Consider the following 21,627-nt stretch of genomic DNA (forward strand, 5'->3'; position numbering starts at 1 on the left):
ACTGTACTATGTCAATACTACACGCATATCCTTCTCTATTTATACACACATCTATAGTAATGAATATGAAAACTCCCACAGAAATAACAAAATGAAAACATTATTGAGAAGTTTTAAAATTAATTCCTGCCTCCAGCTGAACAGAATAAGTGATTTTATGTAGGGCGATATACAATCCTTTCATTTCTACTAAAAATTAGCAATCAATTTCTTTAATTACATTACTAGGAAGGATTAAAAAGTATGTCCCAAAATTACATTACAGGCAACCACATAATCAGTGTCCTGATATGATTTTTATAAAAATATTAGAAAGTTCTCATTTCTTGATTACAGCAGCATAAAGAAGTTACAGACTAGTTTTTCTTCAATAGATGGTGAAATAAAGAGATCAAGCTTGCAGAAATCATTAATTTCATGCAAGTGTTTAAAAAGAAGGAAAAAGTTTGATATGTTCAAATTGAATTGGGTGCAAATGTTTTAACAATATTTGAAGGTGCTACTTTATTGGAATTTAAAAACTTTCATCCCTAAAAAAAGTGCAGGCAAGTTTCACAGGCCACAAAAAAAAAAAATCTGAAAAAAGAAAAATAGGTATTTTCTGCACTAGGGTTGTTAATTGTGTTTCTAGTTATCATGAATGCTTACTTTTATTGTTTACCTCTCTCGTGAACAATATCGAAGTAAATCATGCAAGCCTCTTGCATGATGCCAGAAGGACAAAATTCTACAGTTAATCAGTGAAAGCACAAGTGAGCTTCCATTTTTAAGACCTAGGAAAAAAATTATGACTAAGAAATTAATTAATGAATCAATTAAGAAATTAACATACCCATAAATGATCACTTACTATGTTGTCTACATTTCCATAACTTTTATACACAACAAAATCTACTTCTAGGATACACTGTATTACATTATGCTCTTAATAAAATCATACGTGAATAATCTCTGCTCTGTAATTTAAAATGAAGAGGAACTCAAGTTTTTATGTACTTCTAAACACCAACCACTTTCATCCTATTAAAATATTTAGAAGCAAGGGAGCCTTAAGAATTTCTGGCAAATATTTTGCCGCTCCCATTGTTGTCCATAGGAATCATACAACTGTACCCAGAAGCCAAAACCATCAACATCGGAGAACTGTTGGAAAGCTTAAATAAAACCCTCCGATAAATCAGGTAGTTTAAGCATACTGGGCCATTTATTCCCTTATTCAGGTCTCTTTTAGACCAATGCATCTTCATTTGTTTGAATGGAAGTAATCTTAAATGATATATGAATTAGTGAGAAAGAGTGTGGCAAATCCAGTGAATAAAGAATTTCCATTCAGTGGGAGAACTAAAATTCAAATAAATGTAAAAACCAGATAAAAATAGATTAACCTCAGTTAGCTTAACGAAAATCAATTTTATTAACAGAAGTTTTGCAGAACAGTTCATGAATCTGCAATTAATTTTTCTCAATGTTTAAGATTACATTCTTTTCCCTTCTATTGTAGCCTCCTAACAGCAAACTACATATTTTTGTAAGCGTGAGGATTGATTATATTCCACCCCTCACTAGCAGGCCACTTCTATTGCCTCACTGCTTGTCCAAAAAGCAGCGGGAGCACGTTCACGTGGTCCCATTATGTATGCCTTGCGATGTTTAGAAATGCCATCTACAGGAAAGGGGAATAATCTTGAGCATCTCTGGGTTTTTAAAGTTGATTCACTCTTCTTCATTACGCATTGTCTATTATTTTAATTCCAGGAAAAGCGCCTTAGTCGTAAAGTGATGTAAACAATGGCTGAATCATGAAATACAGCACCTCCCATTTAGTGTCTTTGCAAGGAAAGCTCTACGCAGTTCACGCTACACTTCTGCGCTAAGAAAGTGCTAACGGCAGGGACGTCCAGGTTCTTCTCCACAGCCAGGTCTGCAGGAAGGACGGCTTCGTCCCGCTTCCAGGGGCCATGGGCAGCACAACCTGATGCTGCTTCTCTTCAGCTGCTAACAGTGTCCTCCACAGCTCTCTGCTGTCCATAAAGCACGGTAACAGTCCCACGATTGGGTTTGTCTTGGCAGTTCAAAAATTACGCGCGAAGCTCAGCACCTTACGTCAATTAAGTCGATGGCAACGCTGAAGCTAGCTTTTCAGATACCACCATTTCCAGTTATCGGACAAAAAGACTAGGACTTCTGTAACAGCCCATTGCTGAGCACAATATTTAAGACATTCTACTTGCTCATGTTCTTTCTTACAGATGCAACTTCTGTAGCAGTTATGAATTCCAGAACATTAATACTGAATAAAGCACAGTTAATCCTTCCAAAATTTTACAAAACTCAACATTTCTGTCTCATTAGTCACCGTGCTAATGGTATCATTTGAATTCGCTGGCCTCATAATCTCTTGGTGATTTTCACAGCAACTGTTTATATTTTGATGTGTGACTTTTCTAGGTCCTCAGACTATTTTACCTGAGGTTACAGCTGGCAGTGACTATATCAGCCTTACGCAGTATTCGCTGTTTTGTTATAAAACTGGTGCTCGGGCGGGGGGAGGTGGGGGTGGTGAAAGAATCGGTCTGCTGGTGTTAAACATCACCTTATTCCTTCCATGCTGTTTTTTTCCATCTGAGCTAAAGATACTTCATCCACTTGCAAAGCATTCCTAATGAGTGACAGCGGGAAACTGATTTTTGAGTGGCTTCCAATAAAACTGAAACTTTGAAAAGAGAACCTTAGATTTTAAATCACATTCACAATTTATTTCACATAAATACCTATAGAACTAAGCTGAGAAGTATTTGAGTCTCTCTCCCAAAAGAAAAACTAATTCAAGCTCTAAATGAGTTCGGATACACCCACCCTGCTGCTTATCCAGATACGCAGCAATGTCATCAACTCACTGCGCTACTTCTTGACAGTTCTTTCTTTCGAGAGGTACAAAATCTTCTGACTGATACATAATTGAGAAACCCTGGGAAGAAATGTTATTTTGTTTCAGCATCTGCTCTGTAAATGAAGACAAGCAAACCAGATTTCCAGGACCAGAAAATAAGACAGCTCTTCTTTGTTTCAAGAAGAGTGACATAAAAGACACAGCAAGAGCGCGTATGGTGAAATGGTTTGTAGGACAAGCGCAGAGCCGTTCGCTGGTTCCCACGTCCTGTAATACTCGCTCCATCCCTCGGTCTTGATGTTTGTTCATATCTGGGTTTTAACTTACGACAGATCATGGGCACTTTTAAGTGTTATATGAAGAAGCTCTATTAATATAGCAAGAACATTTTACAGATACAATTTCAGGCTTTGACAAACAGAATTCCAAAACATATCAATTCAAAAGTTCAAGCCTCTGCTGGAGATACTCCTTTAGTATTGGGCACAGGTTACTGTTAAGGATTGCTGTATCTCAGTTCCTATTACACTGGCTGGGTTACTCTCCCCTTCTGATTTTTATTTCTATGATTTCTGGCATTTCATACCATGTAAAACTGGTGATTCGGAGAAGAGAATGGAAATTAGGATAGTCATTTGTAGCTGTACGCTGACAAATGGATTGTTAAGCTTGTGTAACGTTTGGAGAATGTTTTTTTTGTCATTCCTTAGTTGAGATTTGTTAGCAGGGGATTGGAAAGGCACTGTGATCCTTCTCTAATTTATTTCCTTTCTCAGTATTTTTTTTCCTCATTTTTCCTTTCTCTCGATATTCACTTTTTAAATCAAAAGAATTACTTACGAGAATGAAACTATTTTTGATCATACAAGGCATTTTTTTGACTGAGATGATGGCAGATATTGTAAGATTGGAAGCAGCATTACAAGAATGGTGACGGCAGGTTACAAGCTTTTCCAACACAGTTGTGATCTAGGAAGGGAGAACCCACTTTAGCCCCGTGGGAAAAGAGTCTCTTTGCACATTCAGTTCGCTCGTGTATTTTGGTTTGATGAGGGGAAAGAAAAGCATTCCCTCCGTGAGGTTTGAAATGAAGCCACAAACCTACAGTTTCCTCACCCCAGTTATTCCAAGGAGAGAAATTTCCAATTACTTGGCAAATCAAAAAAGAATATCCAGAGGGGGTCTGAATCTAAGTGCAGCTTTTCCTCTCCTTGGAGTCTGCAGATACTCCCCACATAGAGGAGAAGGCTGGAGTCCAGGAAGCCACAGGGAACTTCTCATCGCGCTGTTTTTCTCTGGGAGACAGTAACATCACCGTGATTAGAACACAACTAGCCAGACAAAGCACAGCACACCAGGAACCCCTACTTCTGCAAGGGAATACAGGAGGAGACAACGCACTAAAGCTTTAGGAGCGAGACATCTTTTACTCTGCCTCATATGTAATATCTTTTTGGACAACACGAAGCTCAAACACTCAGACCAGATGGTGTAACATACAGCAGCAGGGGATGAAGCTTATTAGCTACTGCTTCCTTCCGCTAGTATACAGCCCTGAAATCTGAAGGATCTTTAAAGCAACCCTGTACTGAAAGCTGAGCCCCTTTCACGGGACAGTGGGAGGGATATATTGCGTGTCCCCACACATCGCTTCTTCACTATGCTTCGAGTCCCTGCTCTAACGTATGCAGGTACAAAACATGCTTAAATGAAGTTCTCAGAAGATTTTCTAAAATTAGCAAAATAATGTTGTACACAACATGAAAAATCTAAAATTTAAATGTCTGGCATTTGCAAACAAGTGAAAAAAGATTCTAATAATACAAAAAGAGTGGCGTTCCTCAGGGGTCGGTATTGGGACTGGCGCTGTTTAACATCTCTGTTGGTCCTTGTAGCAGCCTTCCAGTACCTAAAGGGGCCTACAGGAAAGCTGGAGAGGGACTGTTTACAAGGGCACGGAGCGATAGGATGAGGGGGAATGGCTTTAAACAGAAGGAGAAGAGATTGAGATTAGCTATTAGGAAGAAATTCTTCACTATGAGGGTGGTGAGGCCCTGGCACAGGTTGCCCAGAGAAGCTGTGGATGCCCCATCCCTGGCAGTGCTCAAGGCCAGGTTGGATGGGGCTTTGGGCAACGTGGGCTAGTGGAGGGTGTCCCTGCCCATGGCAGGGGGTTGGAACTAGATGGTCTTTAAGGTTCCTTCCCAACCCAAACCAGTCTATGATTCTATGAAAATACGTTAACAGTTTTGATACAAGCCCTATCTAGTAATAGCATGTTACCAGAAGTCTTCTATGTTGGTTTTGTATTTTCTTCCTTAAATTACAGAATTTCAAGAAAGTGCTTGCAAAAATAATTGGTGTCCTTTGTAATCAGCCTGTTCCTAATCTCCTCTTCCAGAACTCAGGAATGCGAACACTGCGCTACAATCACCTTCCACAACAACTTGACACACAGCTCTAAACAAATTACACCGCTTAAAGGTTAAAAAAAAATAAAATAATCCCATTCTTCATTAATCCACAAATCTCACCATAAAAAACCCACTGGGAACAAGAAAAGCAAATAACTACCCAGCTGAAGAGTTCTAAAGTACCATGTTTCTAAAAGCTCGCATAGCAGTAGCTCTTTTAAGAAAGACTTTTCATTTTACATTTTTCCTTGTCCTTTTTAAAACTAATAATCTTCCCTCCAGCTGCAAACATAAAAAATGCATTTTACCATGTCCTGTTTACAGTTCAACAAACAGCCATTATAATATTCTTCATTTTGAGAGTCTTTATCACATGAAGACTACTGGTAAGGGCTCCAAAATATGAATGAGCAGGTAAGAGCTATATTGAACTGTTCTATGCTATTGCATCGACCACCAGGTTAGCACTGACGGTACTTGAGTTCTACCTTCTTAATATCAACAAGAGTTTGGGGATGCTCCCAGATAAAAATTTTTCCGTTCATTAACTACTCTTTGTGGAAGTTTAAAAGCACAGGGTCCTCAATTACCCCATATAAATGCTCCAAATCTCTATTAAAACAACAAAAATCACAGCCACTCTTGTTGGCATAATTTTCTCCAGGAGGGCTCACAAGACCTCAAACTTGTGGTACGTTAAGAGTATTATTCTAGTGTTATATATAACAGATTAAGGGGAGACGCTAATAAAAATTGGCTTATTTACCTTTACATGTCATTTAAAGTAATTGAAACAAAGAGCACATGCTACATACAGCCCAAATTCAACTCTCCATGGTACAGACACAGAGCAGATCTGCTGCCCTGAATGGGTTTACATAATTCTGAAATCAGAGGAGAATATGATTATTATGTAAAAAGCTTTTGCTACTTCACAGATGACAAAAACCCACCATGACATTTTCCTGACAGGACATTTTCCTACCAGTGCTTGTCAGCACGCCTTATATTTATGTCTCTGATGATAAGTAAAACTGCTTTTGACCGGTCGTATGATGTTAACAGTTGCATGTGTTTAAATCTTCCTTCCTGGTAAGTTTAAATTTGCTAAACTTTAAAGCATAGCAAAACAGACAGGCAATTTCTGCACCCCACATGTAGTTTCTCCTTTCTAAGGAAAGTGCTTTCCATCACTGGAACATTTCTATTGCCTACGTACCCTGACCAGATCTAGAACGTAACAGAGGGAAAAATGAGAACTGGATGGCTACAGTAACCTAAAAAAATCAAGGATGGAACAGAAGCGGCCTTAGGCTGAAGAGCACGGCTTTCTTACGTTGTGACCAAGGCTTCTTCATGAAGCCAACGGAGTTCGTTCAAGGAAGATTTTGAACGTTTAGCTGGATCTGTTTACCTATTGCTCCTGAAGACAATTTTATATACCTTCTCAAAAAAACATTGAATATGTTACCAATCCGCAGCTTTTGTCCTACAAAAAAGTTTTTCTTGCTTCTTGCGCTGAAAGCGGAAAAGGTCAATTCTTTGCGGAGCACTCTGAAATATCATTTCCTAGAATACTAGAAATGCTGATTTTTTCAGACAGATCTACCAGAAAATATTTGCTGTTGGATCCTCCTGCTAGCAATAACTCCAGTTTGCCTTCCCCATAATGAAGTTCAATATATTTATTTTGCCAGGAAATACATGTTTGTCTAACCAGAAATTTACTGCCATACACTGATATTGTGAACAATCGATAAACTTTATCATGCCAATGACTCAATCCCAGATGCTTATCCTATCAGGAATTCATTCCTCTAAACTACTGTTTTCTACAAATCTATAATTAACCTAAAAGCCATAAAGCTTTTTTGTACTGCCAGTATTTGTAGAGTACAGCTCCTTTCGTATTTACTTTGGTGGAAACAGAGAAAACTGGAAGAAAACAGGTCTAATGATGTAAACGTGTCACAGATAAGCTAGAAGTGCAATCTAAGTATGGTACAACTACAAGAACCTTTTTCCTCGTAGCCAGGTCCATCAATGCCTTTCCTAGCAAGAACAATATTTCTGGTGATTTCTGCCAAAAATTTTTGTAATTTGCAAATTCATATGGCCTTTCAAACAAAACTGACACAAAAAATGTTTTGTAAAATACTAACAGTGTTATTCAATTCTGTAGGGTGTATTTGAAAATTCTGAAAATGTTTCCTTTGAGTTCATGCCATGTACAGTTCTGGTTTATATAGATTGTCTACATATGCAAACACATAAATACCCACGTGTAATGATTTTACATAATCTCAGACTTCAGTTGAAACTTTTCATAGAAATAAATCCTCAATATTGACAGTAACAATAGTCAAACTGCTCATAACAAAAAAGTCACATAAATTGCTGAGATATAGCAGTATTTTAAGTGAGAAATCATATTTTACTCTGAAGCTATTTACTGAATTCAGATGACTGCCCAGTCTAATTTATATAACCTACCATGCTTAAGTAGCCAATATACATTCTTCCAGTTTCCCTAAACATCTAAATGAGTGATTCTTTTCACCAAACTAGAACAGTACAGATATCCCTACACTTGTTCCTGTTATAAGCTTCTATTAATTTTTTTTTTATTCTGAAACAATTTTCTTCTCACATTCCATCATTAGAGCTCATTTGAGTGCTATCTCACCCTTCATCATTATCACTTCATTCGTGACTGTACCATGTGTCTGTTTTCTCATCTATTCTCACACCTTTCGTGGATGAAGTTCATGGATTTATCCTCGCTGTGCAATCCATTAACTCATCACATTAAGTACGGGGTACTACTGCAGTTGTGGCTAGAGAAGAATATTATGTCACTACCTGGGGAAACAACTGTGGATGCCTCTTTAGCTTTAATATGTAGAATCTTTTTATGCAATAGTCTTAAGCAACGACATTGTACAGCACTCTCCTTGCAGAGCAATCCTCTTTGAAAAGGGCGCTGTGGGATTTTTGGGTTTGGTGGGGTTTCTTTTTGGTTTGGTTTTTGGTGTTGGGTTGGGTTTTGGGTGTTTTTTTTCCACATTCCAAAGATGTGCCAACCATGAGAAAAACTTTTTATAATCATTCTGCTGAGGAATTTTAGAAAAGTATGGATTTAAAACAAATTCCATCTAAAGTTTTATGAATTCAAGCCAGATTCAGAGTCTAAAACTGAACCTGATTTATTTCTTATACTGACTGAGCAACTACCCAGAATCACCAAGAACCCTCCAGCTCCCAGGCCCCGTACCATGAAACCTGGTGTCCTTTTGGCAATAACACACTAGAACTGCAATCAAATCAAACTCTGGCTGAAGCCTGAAATTTTACATTCGGCTTGAAAAAGTATTTTTGCTCTTGTTTGAATTTTGAGCTCAATCAGTTTTATATTTCAAATCTGTGTTTCTTGCCAGGCCAAACATTTAGGTTCAATTTGCGGCAGAGGAAAACTGTGTGATTTAAATCACTAGAAAGATGTAGGGATGAACTCCCGGGAAGCCAAACGGATATCCTTAGCAGTGCAATTACTAACTCGGTTATACCAAATTGAATTTGTCACAGGAGAAAACTATGATTTCTAGTACAACGAGCAAAGTTCAGCTCCATCCTCACAAACCAGTACACAAATATATGTTTTTAAAAACACTTTTATGCTCAATAACACAATAAAGCAAGCAGTATATATTAAATAATAATATACTGACCTGGACAATTCAGGAAAGAAGGTGCCTAGAGGTGAGCAAGCATTTAAGTGCTGCCTTGCATATTGACAAACTACTGTACAGGCTTAAGTGATTTTCTAAGATCATGGAAATCAAGCCTCAAATTGCAGTTTGAAGCAGTACAAGATTGTATTGCTTCTAAGAAGAAAAATACTGATGCTTGTAAAATAGAAGATCTGCAAATTCATATAGTATCTCCTAAAATTTCATTTCAATGGAACAAATCTTGGCATATGTATTTCCAATAAAGTCGTCCTACAACATGAGTGTAAAATATCTGTTGGTCTGCACAAGCATAAATCTGATTCCTAACAGGCCAGTCCTGAATAAGTGAGGTAAGTCCATGCCTGACAACTTCTTGCAGAAACGCACACTAATTTGACCATTTCTCCAAAATTATTAATGCAATTGCTTTCAGAAGCGCTGTTCTGGAAGAGTAAATTCAACATACGACACACAGGCTGGTTTCTTACGCCTACAACAGAGGGATTGCAATCCTTTTATACGTGTGCAAGCTAGTGATGCTACCGCTAACATGAATACCAGTAGCGGCAAAGCTTTGCAAACAAGGAGCTCTTGAGAGGCCTAGGTCAACGCAGAGGTTAGACTTTCATAGCCACAGTTGCCAGTAACGGGATAGTTGCTTTAAGTAAATATACAAATACATTTACACCATCTCCAGTTACAACAATACAGCCATATCTTAGTTAACCAAACTCTCATAACTTGTTGAGGATCAAGTCATTTATAAAGAATCAAACATGTAAGTCAAGTTTTCCATACAATACTTTGTTGAAATCTGTATTCATAATGTTCTTTCCCAATATTGCAGTTTTGTAACTCTTTGGAGGGAATACCTGTACTTGGATGGAGGCTATCTTTGGCAGCTAGGTATTATTTCTCCCATGAATTATCGGTACTTTCAGACAACACCAGTATTATGCAAGTAACTCGATTCAGAGTATCTGCAGTAAAAACAAAAATGCTGTAACAGCTATGTAGCACAGCTATTCTAATTTTTGCATTAATTTACATATCACAGAGGAGACAAATTTTTCAGCTTCAAAAAGCCTATTTTTTATTTTCTTGTAAAAAAAATAAATTTCAATATTCAGAAAACTGGGGAAGGCTTTTCTAAGTGAGTGGTGAGGAATCGGGTTACTTTGTGTGCGTATTTTTGCTTGGGTTTTTATGGTTTTTTTGGTTTTTTTAATAAGTACCAAAATTTTTAGCTGAGAAGTACTGGATCGATTTAACCACTTCTTGAAGAGCAGGAAGTGCCCCCGGAACCCTGTTGCTGTTACCTTTAAGGGGCAGGACTCTCGCTGCTTCTGTCGTGCTCTCTGATTCCTAAAAATATTCTCCCTGCCCCACACCCTGCCCAAATCTGTGACAGAGGTAAAGGCAACAGATAAGCCACTTGTCTGTACAAAGTGTGTTAAACATAGCACGTGGGTTTCCACGAGCAGCAGTCTGTCAGGGAACGATGCAGTAAATTCTGCTCATTTCCTCAGTCTTAGTCTTCAGCTTTTATCTCTAACCAAACATTTTTTCCTAACCTTAGCTCAACCATCATAAGCTCTCAAATATTTGTCCTAGACTTCTGTCCGTATCATGCAAAAGGCTAAAATAAGAAACTTAACTGTTGGCTTCTTTCTTACAATACACTAATTATCTTCAGTTTTTAAATGACTTGGTTCTTTACATGATTAAAAATTTTCTTCAGAAGATTGTTGCATTTGAATTCATTCATAGGCTTTGTAAGGACACGCAGAGATAGCCTACAACCTCAGCGCTGATTTTATACCAAGATGCACACAACATATGCAATGGCAGTAAATAATTAATCAGTCAACATTAGCAAGAAGAGTAGCTACTACTAAAGAAATATTTATCTATAGCTATGCGATGGTCTCCAGAATACCAGTCAGTCCAGCCCACGAGAAAAGCCATTTTACTTCAAAAAAAACCCTCCTAAATTTCTGATATTACAGTATGGTTAAAAATAGGTAAAAAGTGGGTTGTCACTACAAGCCTTTGAAAACAAAACATTTGCTTGTCTGCTGACATCATGATATTGTTTTATACTAAGTAACCAGAAAGTAATAACCAAAATTAGAAGAAAAACAATTTACCTTGCGTGGACTGTTCCATGGTTTTTCTTTTTCTGCTATGACTGTTATAATTAAGTCTTAGCTCTTGGCTATATTCATTCAGAGTTTCTCTTGAGTCATAAGATTGTCTTTGCTTTCCCCCATCTTCACTTTCATCTGAAGAACTTGTGTAAGTTAGATCTACTTCATGTTTAACTTTTGACAGTGGCTGATAGGGTTTGCAGTCCATCTGCTCCATCTCTGATTAAATAGGCTCAAAGTCATGAAAACAAGCAACTGGAACTCCTGAAGGAAATAGTCCTGGAAAAAAAACAAACCACACAATAATCCATTTCAGATATCATATATACATTTAGCTCGCAAAGGCTCAATTTTATTTTTAGTCAATATAAACCTATTAAATTGCATTAATTTCACTATTATCCAGGAAAGAAGCTGCATGTCTTATTTTATTATTTTTAAAAATAGAATTAAAATAACAGCAACTGGAAGGAAAAAAAAAAGGCAAATCTTAAGCACTATCCCATTAGACCAAGCAGTAACTGTACCTTATGCACAAATTATGTTACAAAAGCTTATATTTGGTATTAAAGCTAAGATGGAACATTTACCATGCATATTCATCTTAAGTGAAAATAACATTTTGTGTCTTTCAATATATGAAGCCAGAAACCAGAAAAGTTCACTCTTTTGAAGTATTGTGCGGTAAATTAAATTAAATTTAATCAAGAATAAGAGACTTAACACTTTAGAAAACCACCAGACTTAGTAAAACCAAAAATACCCCACACTTACTCTACAAGACCATACGACGGTTCAGGAATGGACAGTTTCCTTTTAGATTGTGCGGACATCTCAACAGGAAGAAGCGGTAGAACGCCCTTTGTCCCCTGTACCTCCTGTCTCAACTCATGCCAACATGGGAGCTCTACTGATCCTCAATGAAACCTTCCAAACTGCAGCTTGCAGTTCTGTGTATCATTAAAATGATGTTCAAATCCAACATCATTAAAATCAAGTGGGTTGCAGCTGCACGTGCAACTGGTGCACTTGTTGTGTAACCTTGCCTTCATGAAGCTGTTTCCAGCACTAATTTTAAGGCAAACTCTGCAATGAAATAACAGGGGTTATGGCACACCTTCTACAGCAGCACAGTTCATGAACAGAGAACTCTGTTAAAGTGAGTTTGGGTTTGTTTGTTGGGTTTGGTTTTTTTTAGATTAACAGATGCTATTAAGCTAGGAAAATGTAACAAAAAGGTGGCTGTAAATATTACTGCTAGAAGACCAAAAACATAGACCTTAAAAGAGATTTTGCTTAATTAAAAAGCAATTGCTCACAGCTTCTTAATGATTTCAAGGTCAGCAGAGAGAAGTAAGTTTAATATCCAGTTTGATAGCAGTCCATTCCCCATCTGCAACAAGGATTTTTAACCCTGCACATTGCCAGCTGTGAGCGTACAATACAAATCTCCAAAAGCAACCACAGAAAAAATGAAAACACGCAAAAGGTAAACATAAAAAAACCCCACAGAAAGCACTTCTTGTTAGAGGGCGATAGAGATGCATTTCAGTTCTGAAATTGTCTGGATTTTTGAGAAACAACTGATGGTAGCTGTCACTGCCTTCCAGCATAGCAAAACGGCATCTCCTGCTTGTGTGTCCTCCCAATGCTTTTGAAAGGACCACCTTCCTGAGCAAGAGTGGAAAACGCTGCGCACGGCGTGAAGAAGGAATAAGGCTTCTAATACAGTAATGGAAGAAGAAAATCCAGGCCCACAGAACCCTTGGAGGGATGGCAGGAAGGGAGACGACCACCACAGCAGAAGTAACACTGTGGAGCGCATGCCGTCCCTTCCCCACGTTTCAGAACGCTATCTGGAGAAAGAGGTTTTGAAACACAGAATCTCAGGAGTTTCATCCAATCATTTAACCTGAGATGGAATAGCTCTTCAGAAACAAATAGCACCTGGATAAAAAGCTCTAGCATCAAATAAATAATAAATTAATAATTAAAAAAAATATGCAGGTCACATCTCCCACTCAAAGTGGGCTTGAAAGCATCCAAGTCAATAAAAAAAACCTCGTCAAGAGAGAGAACTAAAAAGGCAAGGTAAGAGCTGCCAGCCTGCCAGAGACAAGGGCTGACACGTGTGTCGTGGGGCTTCAGCAATGAACACAAGTTTTTGTGCTCTGGACTGATCGCACGGTATCAAGTTGGTGCTAGGATGCTTCTGTAAGCAAGTTACTAACGAGCACTGTTTGCTTCTCAAAAGCTTATTTGCCTAAATAACTTACTGTTACTTGCCAACATTGCATGTTCTTGCCTAAGAAGTTCAGTACTTATTTTATGAGTTGCTTTAATAGTCTGATCTGCAACAGAACGCCACAAAGGTGCTGTGACTTACAAGCACAAGGCTGGTTTAAAAGATTACCTGATGACTCTGTAGAAATGGTTATTGACGGGAAGAAGCCTTCCTATATATCCTGTCTGACAGAACAAATGGAGACAATGCTACAGAAGCCAGAGGAAAAAGAGGAGAAATTAAGGGCCTCTACTAAGAAGATGCAGTAGACAAGAAATAAATTTTGCCATCAAGACAACAAGTGCAAGTAGCTTCAGACACATGCGGTGCATCCTGCTTTCAAAAGCGCAAAACAATGAACCTGACAAATTTAGCTCATTACTGGAAAAATTAGTAGTACCTTTATGCACCTTGACTCACAGGAGAAAAAAAAAAAATACACAAAAGTTCCTCCAAAAAGATAACCTTGCTGCATATCTATTATGCCAGAGGTTTCAATACTGACTTTTTTTTTTAAACAAGTGACAAAAATGTATTAAGATGCACAGAGATCTGTAAAACTTAGGCTGCAGAAAACCAACTACTTAACAAAGATTTATTTTTATCCTTTTAAAACAAAGTTTAATAACCAAAGTCTTCACTTTTTGTGAGAACAGGTTGTAGCAGAACTATATTTAATGATGTTAACCGAGGCAGCAGACAGACCAAATCATTTAACATAAACGATATTAGCTTCATTACATAGTCCAGGTCTTCTCCTTCACTGTGTTACTTTCATACGTGCTATCTTTTCATGTGTAAGGATGGGCATTTTCTCAAATCTAGATTCATTTTATCAAAGCCATCTAAAACACAACGGCGCTAATGGCTCACATAAGGGCTGGAGATACAGCCCCAGAGCCTCAAATGTCATGGTAAACTTTGACTTCCTTTCACACACGGACTGAACTTGTGCTTCCTTTATTTTTGCTTAGGGCATTAACGTCTCATAAACCCAGAGCTACCTGGCCTGATATGAAAGCAGGTGATAAATCATTTGCAAGAACTGGAAAAATACTTCATAAAATTTTCATGAAAAAATGCTTTTATGAATCAGGAAAACGTGATAGAAACCAGATCAAATCTTCAAGCTTTTATACAGTACGAGATTCAGTTCAATTTAACGAATGATGGTATGTTATGACTTGAATTTAAACACTGGCAATCAAATACTTTGTTTGGAAAAAGACAACACAATAAGCAACTCAAAATGCTGGAATAGGGCAGGAGTATAAAGAATATTGCCTGGATGTTTACACAGGTTTCTTCAAATAACTGGCCTTCAAGTAACTAAACAAAATACCCAGCAGATCAATATCAAGTTGACCTTGTCAGCAAAATGATAAAGTCTCATAAAAGCTTACAGTTCCTGTAAGTGACCTTTGTGTAAGTGTCTTAATGCTCTCCTACTCACAAAGAACAGCGCTATTCTGACCTTTCCGTCGCCGTTCTGTCATTGAAAGGTTTCACAAAATATTTAACCAAAAAAAATTATAAAATACATAAATATTATATGTTTATTATATATATAAACATATAAATATATGAAATATATATCCAGGTACTGAATAGCAAGTAATTCTCAACCATACTTTAAACTAGATATCATATACAATTTACAGTTAGATTTGGAGAAGAACACAATTAATCATTTAAATTCACAATGAAAGACTTGCAAATTCAAAAAAAAAAGTCAAAAAACTCAGATGGGAAAACACAATGGAGCTAATATAGATACGTATAGGGGTTTATATGCTTATAGTATGATTTATGCAACTTTCTAAATGCATGTTGTACGTGGTATTAGAAACTATTTTCACATTTCACTTGCACCAAAACCCTCTCACATCAACCACCTAACTTTCACGTTCTGCTTAGATCAGAATCCTGCTTGCTCTGAAGCCCAATAACGTCAGCGTAACCGGGGCTGATGAGAACGCCTCTGACGAGGCTGGTTGCAGTGCACATACGAATCAATAGGTATCTTCTAAGAAAACCCACTGTGTGTATTCACACCGCATAGAGGCTCTGTACTCAAATACAGCGATGTCACAGAGATCACATTCCTTAATAGTGCTTTGTATAAATTCTTATCAGGCTGCTCTGATAGGGTGCCCATTTAACGAGCAGATTTCCCTAGTGACTACCCACCACCGACCCCATCAAAGCACCAGTAGTATACCCAGCTGGTTACCAGTAAGTCCAGACTTATTTAAAGAGGTTGGGATACGGATGATAATGAGCATCACGTAGCATATATTCAAACCCTAAATTCAGAAGGTAGCCTCCTGTAATGCCATTTTTCATTCTCAGAGGGTCATTCAATCAGCTACAAACCCCAGCTCCACATTTGCTCAATTCTCTCCTGTATTTCTTTTCTTTCAACATATACCCTTTATCTAAAAGCTACCATTTGCTTATTACCTTTTCAGACCACTGGTTTCTGAAAATTAACTACTAAGCAGGTATTTCAGCTCTGGATTGCTGAAGGCAAAAAGAATAGTACCTTTATTCTGCAAGTCTTTTCTGAAAAACAAACCTGCAAAATATGAAAGGCAAAACAAAGCAAACACTCTTGATTTAAACCTTTGAGAAATGCAATATCATAGAAAGAAAAAAAAAATATTCTAACCTTGCACATACCTTCAAAACTGTTATCCCTCAAATATTTGTTAGATATTATAAACAAAGGAAGTCTTATGTCATCTTTGAAGTTCTCTGTTTTACAGAACAGCTATATGCAGCGAGAAAGACTTAAGCTAAAACACTTGAGCAGGAGCAGAGCAGGAACAAATTATGTTTCTAGATGATGCATGGAATTAGATAGCACTATGAAGAAATATGGAAAGTATGCTTAAGTCTGCAGGGTGGGAGCAGATAATACTTTCCACTGGAAGGAAAAAAGTCATACTAAAATCAAGAAAGAGTAATTGAAAGCAATCCCTAGAAGACTGACTAAAGAAACTGAGAATTTTTTAAAAAAACAAACCACCATGAAGCAACCAAAATTCACATGAACATTTTCTGTGGATGACAAAATATCAACACATCAAAAGCTGAAGATGACATAAAGAAGCATGGACCACTAGGTACAACACGCCCAGTATTTCTTGGTGTATGAGTGAGATCGTGAAATACTGAGACATTGCGTTATTCCTGCGAGTGGACTCCACAGTACCTCTTAAGAAGAGCAGATGTACCGATAGAAGAAAATAATGTGAGAATATGGGGTTTTACATATCTTTCGAAATCAGATATGTACATGCAAAACGCAGTTTTCAGTGACATACCATGGGTTTAACACACTCCCTAAAGGATGTGCTGTTGAAACCTATGGATGGATTACACTTGCCCATACATTTATATCTGTCATTGTGATAGATGCAAGTGGAATAAGGTTCATTTTCACATTTAATGATCTTCATTTAGAATTAGTCAAAGTCTAATTTAATTCTAGTTAACAAACTAATTCAAACTGTTGCCCATTTTATCCAAAGTTTCAGAGAGAAAACACTGCAGAATAAAATTGTAAAGAAAGTCAGGTTGTCACAGTATTTAGTGGCATATGGCAAGACTGAAAGTGAGCTGAAAAAACATACGTTATGTCAGCTACTCAACTGGGATGCAGAATTCTTGGCCAACACATGCCCTTCACTTTACTTGGAGAATTGCCACTAACTGTAAAAATCACACAATTCCCCAATGTTTTGTTTTGGAAACCCATCATTTGATGTTAGTGAGCATGTTATGGAGGTAGATGACAGTAAGAAGAGAATAGAATTGAAGAAAGGGATGTTACCCCTCACCTTCAAGCATGCCCAGGATAACTAAGCTTCCTCCCATTGTACAGAATATTTCCAGTACATACTAGGCACCTCTTTGTGCTGAATATATCCAACTGAAGTGTTAACATGCTTGTCAATGGAAGCTCAGGTTGCTCTCCACCGATGTGATTACCGTTTCGGTGTCAAGAGCATAATTTTGCATTGTAAAAAACCTAAAATTAGGAGACTCCACTTAATAACTGAGTTCTATGAAAACACAGTTTAATCTTGGAGCTCTTCTCAACTAAAGAAGTAGACAATATCACAATGTTTTTCTATATATACACACTAAGTGCTATCATTTATCTAACAATATGAGGTGTACACGTACTTATGTATATGCCAGTAGGAAAAATGGAATCTTCATTTCATCTAGGAGTAAGCAGGTACTGTCCTTTAGAAGGTATGCTGGTTTGAAATACATCGACACGTAGCAAGTATTGTATTCATTTATATGTGACAAGAAAATTGAACCATGCTTTGGCTATTTGTTGATAATGCAAATTGTACAGCCATCAAATTGAGATAATTATTGCTATGTCTCTTTTCCAACTGTGTGCTTAATTAAGAAGACCCAGTAATACCTAATTAGCAACAATGCAATTTTTAAAATCCAATTTAGTGGCTCAGAGATTACAAAAATTGAAAATAACATGTTCCATTTAGTCATTATTAATTTTTTGAGATACCAATTTAAATTTTGTAGCACAATAAGGCTAGCGCATGAGAATAATTTACAACGCATCAATACCACGGAACATCTGAAAAACCGTTCAGGTATTAGATCGTCACTGATACTAGGATGCCTTGGCAATGGCGTTTAAAAACATTCAGCTGACAATTTTGTCTACATTTTCACTTTTCCCGTTTCTAATTAGAATAAAGGAAGAACAAACTAGAGTTGTTCACCAGAGTATTTACGGACTATCAAAGCATAAGAACAAGTCGAAATACCATCACACTTGATGAGACAAAAGATTTGATCAGTTGACATCACAGTGAACAAAGTCACAAAAAGGGAATTTTCCTGGTAGGGCTGTTTTTTGGGTTTTGTTTGTTTGTTTTTCTGACATTTTTCTTATGTTTTCATTCTCCTCTCTACGAAAGATCCCACAGGATGTTGTGGTAGATTCTCAGGGGGCCTTAGCAACTTTCTTTTCCACTTGCAAAACCAAAAAACCCCACCTAACAAAAATCTCTGAAACAAAACGCTGACACCACTCACCACCTCCAGATGAATATTGCTAACGTGACATGTTATCTTAAATATTATCAGAATCTCTCTAGCATTTTCTACTCCTCAGCTTTGCTGTGGCTGGTTAGCCACAATTTAGATTTATGACCTTTTTGGGGTCATTTATTTTTGCTACTCCTAGGTTTTCTAGAAGCAGCATTGATTTCAGCAACATGTTTATTTCCAGTACAGGCTCCAAATGCTGGTGCGCTCATAGTAGGCATATCTACAGTTTAATGTCTTGCAAGTATACGGATATTCAAACGAGTTATCACGGCAGCATGTAAGTGTAACTTTTATGAAGCCACCATTATTCACTACAAATAAAAAGTGAACTTTTCAGTCTTTTCCTAAATACTTAGTTTTCTTAACTTTTGCTCTTCTAACTCTAGGAAGAAATACCATCAATTATTATGCAGTTTTGACATCACCTACTAAGTTAAAACTTAAAAAGCTTTTCAGGCGTTTGAAGTACTTTTTGCAAGAAGACCTGACTACTGCCTGACCGCAAGACCAACATCTGCATCACCTTCATTTGAAGTATCACTCAGGTTGCTATTTCCGTGCCTGACACCATCATGCCCGAGAACTGATCTTACTGTTCCTTTTCTTCTTGCTTTGATGTCTGTCAAAGTATTCAGTGTCTTCAGGTGCCATTGTTCTGACAAGCAGACCCTCCCAATGGACTTGTACTATATATACTGTGACTCCCAGAACTGCTATTATTTGAGCTGGTGTCAGATTGATTTTCTTTCTGTTCATGATAGTGCTATGATCTTGCAGGGTTGAAATTACTGCTGATTTATGCCTTGATGCAACCTCTCGAGAACTGGCTTGTATCAGCATGTCACCTATGAAAAGGTACATCTGAATCCTCAGAGATCTTTCTAGTGGAACCTTTGTTCTCATTTCAATAGAGAATCCTTTGTAATGGATGTTTGCTAGAAATTTCTCCGGCAAGTACCAAGAGCCTTCTGTAGTGCAAACTGGAAGTATATTATGCACCTATCCATCTTTACCAGCCTGTGAGAGTCTTCTTGGCAGAGATAAATTTAAGTTCTCCATCCACAACCTCACAGTTTTTGCAAATTGATTATACCACTTTCTTTGGCACTCCACAAAAACAGTGCAGGTTATGCTGACACTGAAGAGTGGGAATATTCGCTAGCTTTATGTCTAAAGGCTCACCTGCATAAGGAAATGTAGCAGACTAAAACCATACAATTATGCCTCTAGTGTGTTTGTGGAATAATAGTCTTTTATGCCAGGATCTTCTTTTATTTGGACTTTTGAACAGGAAATAATTTCCTCCATTGTTTAAGCATTATTCATATTTTTTACATATTCTGCCTATTAGCATGAGGGACAGTTTTTGCATCACAAGTAGCCTCTTGCCTACATCTTTGTGAACAATTTTCCCACAAAATGTAGCATCACTTCTGCAAAAATACACTAACAGCTAGGCACTGATTTTACATTTAAACCATTCTAACATAGTAAATTACAACTGAAATCTTCTTGCATGTTTTTAAAATCAGCCTCTGAAATCTTAATTATTTTTTTTTCCCCCTGTTGATAGAGCTAATTTAGATAAGCTAATTATTTTCTTTTCAAGTTTTTTTTTCCCCCCTCATGGTAGGAGAAAAAAGACAGACATGAGGACTCAGCCATATTTGTTATGGCTTTATAAAGGACCTGGTCATTTAGTTCCATACTAATGTACAATTCCATACTAGGGAAAACTTTTTAGGTAGACACAAAAATACCATATGAATTCATACAGAGGTTCAGTGTTGAACATGAATTTGTTCAATGACGTATGAAAAAAACCAAGAACTCCAGCAACTACACTGAAGCACATGCAAGTTTTGATATATTTTAAAAAATCCTTTACTCGCCAGAAAATAATAATTTCTACTCAAAAATATTTCTTAGAAACAAGCGGTTGCTGTATTTAGTAAACCATTACTACGTAAAGCACCTTCTCGGTAGGATCTCTTAATGCTCCTAAACCCTTTCAATGAGGAGTCACTGCCCAGTTCTGTTTGCCCGTGTCTTATTTCATTGTAAGCGCTTCTGGCACAGATACTGTCCTTTCTCCTAAGTCACACTATCAACAGTAGTCTTTGCAAGAATACTACAATGCGGACTGAAGCAGACACATTTTTTTGGAAAGTGGTATTCTGCAATAACCAATTTCAGTTCAACAGTAGATGTGAGTTTGCTGCAACTGATTCTTCCTACTAAACAAGGAACTAAACAGAGGTGCCTAAGAAATCAAGCGGTCCTACTCTCCTGTTTAGGTGCTGGAAGGAAGATGAACCTTCCAAAAGACATCACTAGCCTCTGTATCCCCAACGACTACCAAGGGAGACCCTACCTTGGGTACATAAGTTAGGAGAAATGAAACGTGCCACACTTCATTTTTATGGAATAAGTTCTCAAAACTCTCAGCTGCTCAAGCCCTTATATCATATACCTAATACATTACTATTACTATGACCACCTTGCTAAAGCACTTGGCAATAATACATTCTCCCGAGCATTTGTGCAATGACTCCATTTAATGCAGTTCCCTTTCTTCAGCTGAAGAATCATGACAAGGAGAAAGAGGATGAAAATGAATTATGTGACTCTTGTCTGTTGCTTTTATATACACATACACATGCACAAACGTCTACACGAGCTGCATTTTAAAAAATCAGAATCATTATCCCTGCCTTAATATTAGGATGTGCTGTTGTCTTGGTGAATCGTTTTTCCTCAGGCACACTGTGTGGATAACAATTCCGCTCATGTTAATTCTATTTACATTGGGAACACTGTAGTACACGTTTAATGTGAAGCTCTGTTTCTTTCATGAGCAAGAAAAATGTCACTTTCCTTTCCCAAAGCACCAAAAGGCTCCTTTTACTGTCACAGAACACAATTATATGTTAGGGCTCTGCTGTCTCTTTCCAGCCAACAAGGCAAGAATATGACCTTTCTTTAACCTATGGCTGAATTGCATTATATTCGGTTCAGTGGATATCCTTTTTTATATTCTCACATATCAAGTGCC

General features: G+C 37.4%; 1 protein-coding gene across 7 annotated transcripts in view; it reads right to left on the reverse strand.

Moving 5' to 3' along the window:
• Positions 1 to 21,627, reverse strand: part of TENM1 (teneurin transmembrane protein 1) — a 736,058-nt gene that overhangs the window by 241,939 nt on the left and 472,492 nt on the right. For all 7 annotated transcript variants that reach the window (XM_054839650.1, XM_054839648.1, XM_054839649.1 and 4 more), the window contains one exon: positions 11,186 to 11,464. In XM_054839650.1, coding sequence (XP_054695625.1) covers positions 11,186 to 11,402 — 217 coding nt within the window. In that variant the 5' untranslated portion in view covers positions 11,403 to 11,464. The remainder of the gene's footprint in view (positions 1 to 11,185; positions 11,465 to 21,627) is intronic.

The sequence above is a fragment of the Grus americana genome, chromosome 12 (assembly GCF_028858705.1).
Source record: "Grus americana isolate bGruAme1 chromosome 12, bGruAme1.mat, whole genome shotgun sequence".
Lineage (NCBI taxonomy): Eukaryota > Metazoa > Chordata > Aves > Gruiformes > Gruidae > Grus > Grus americana.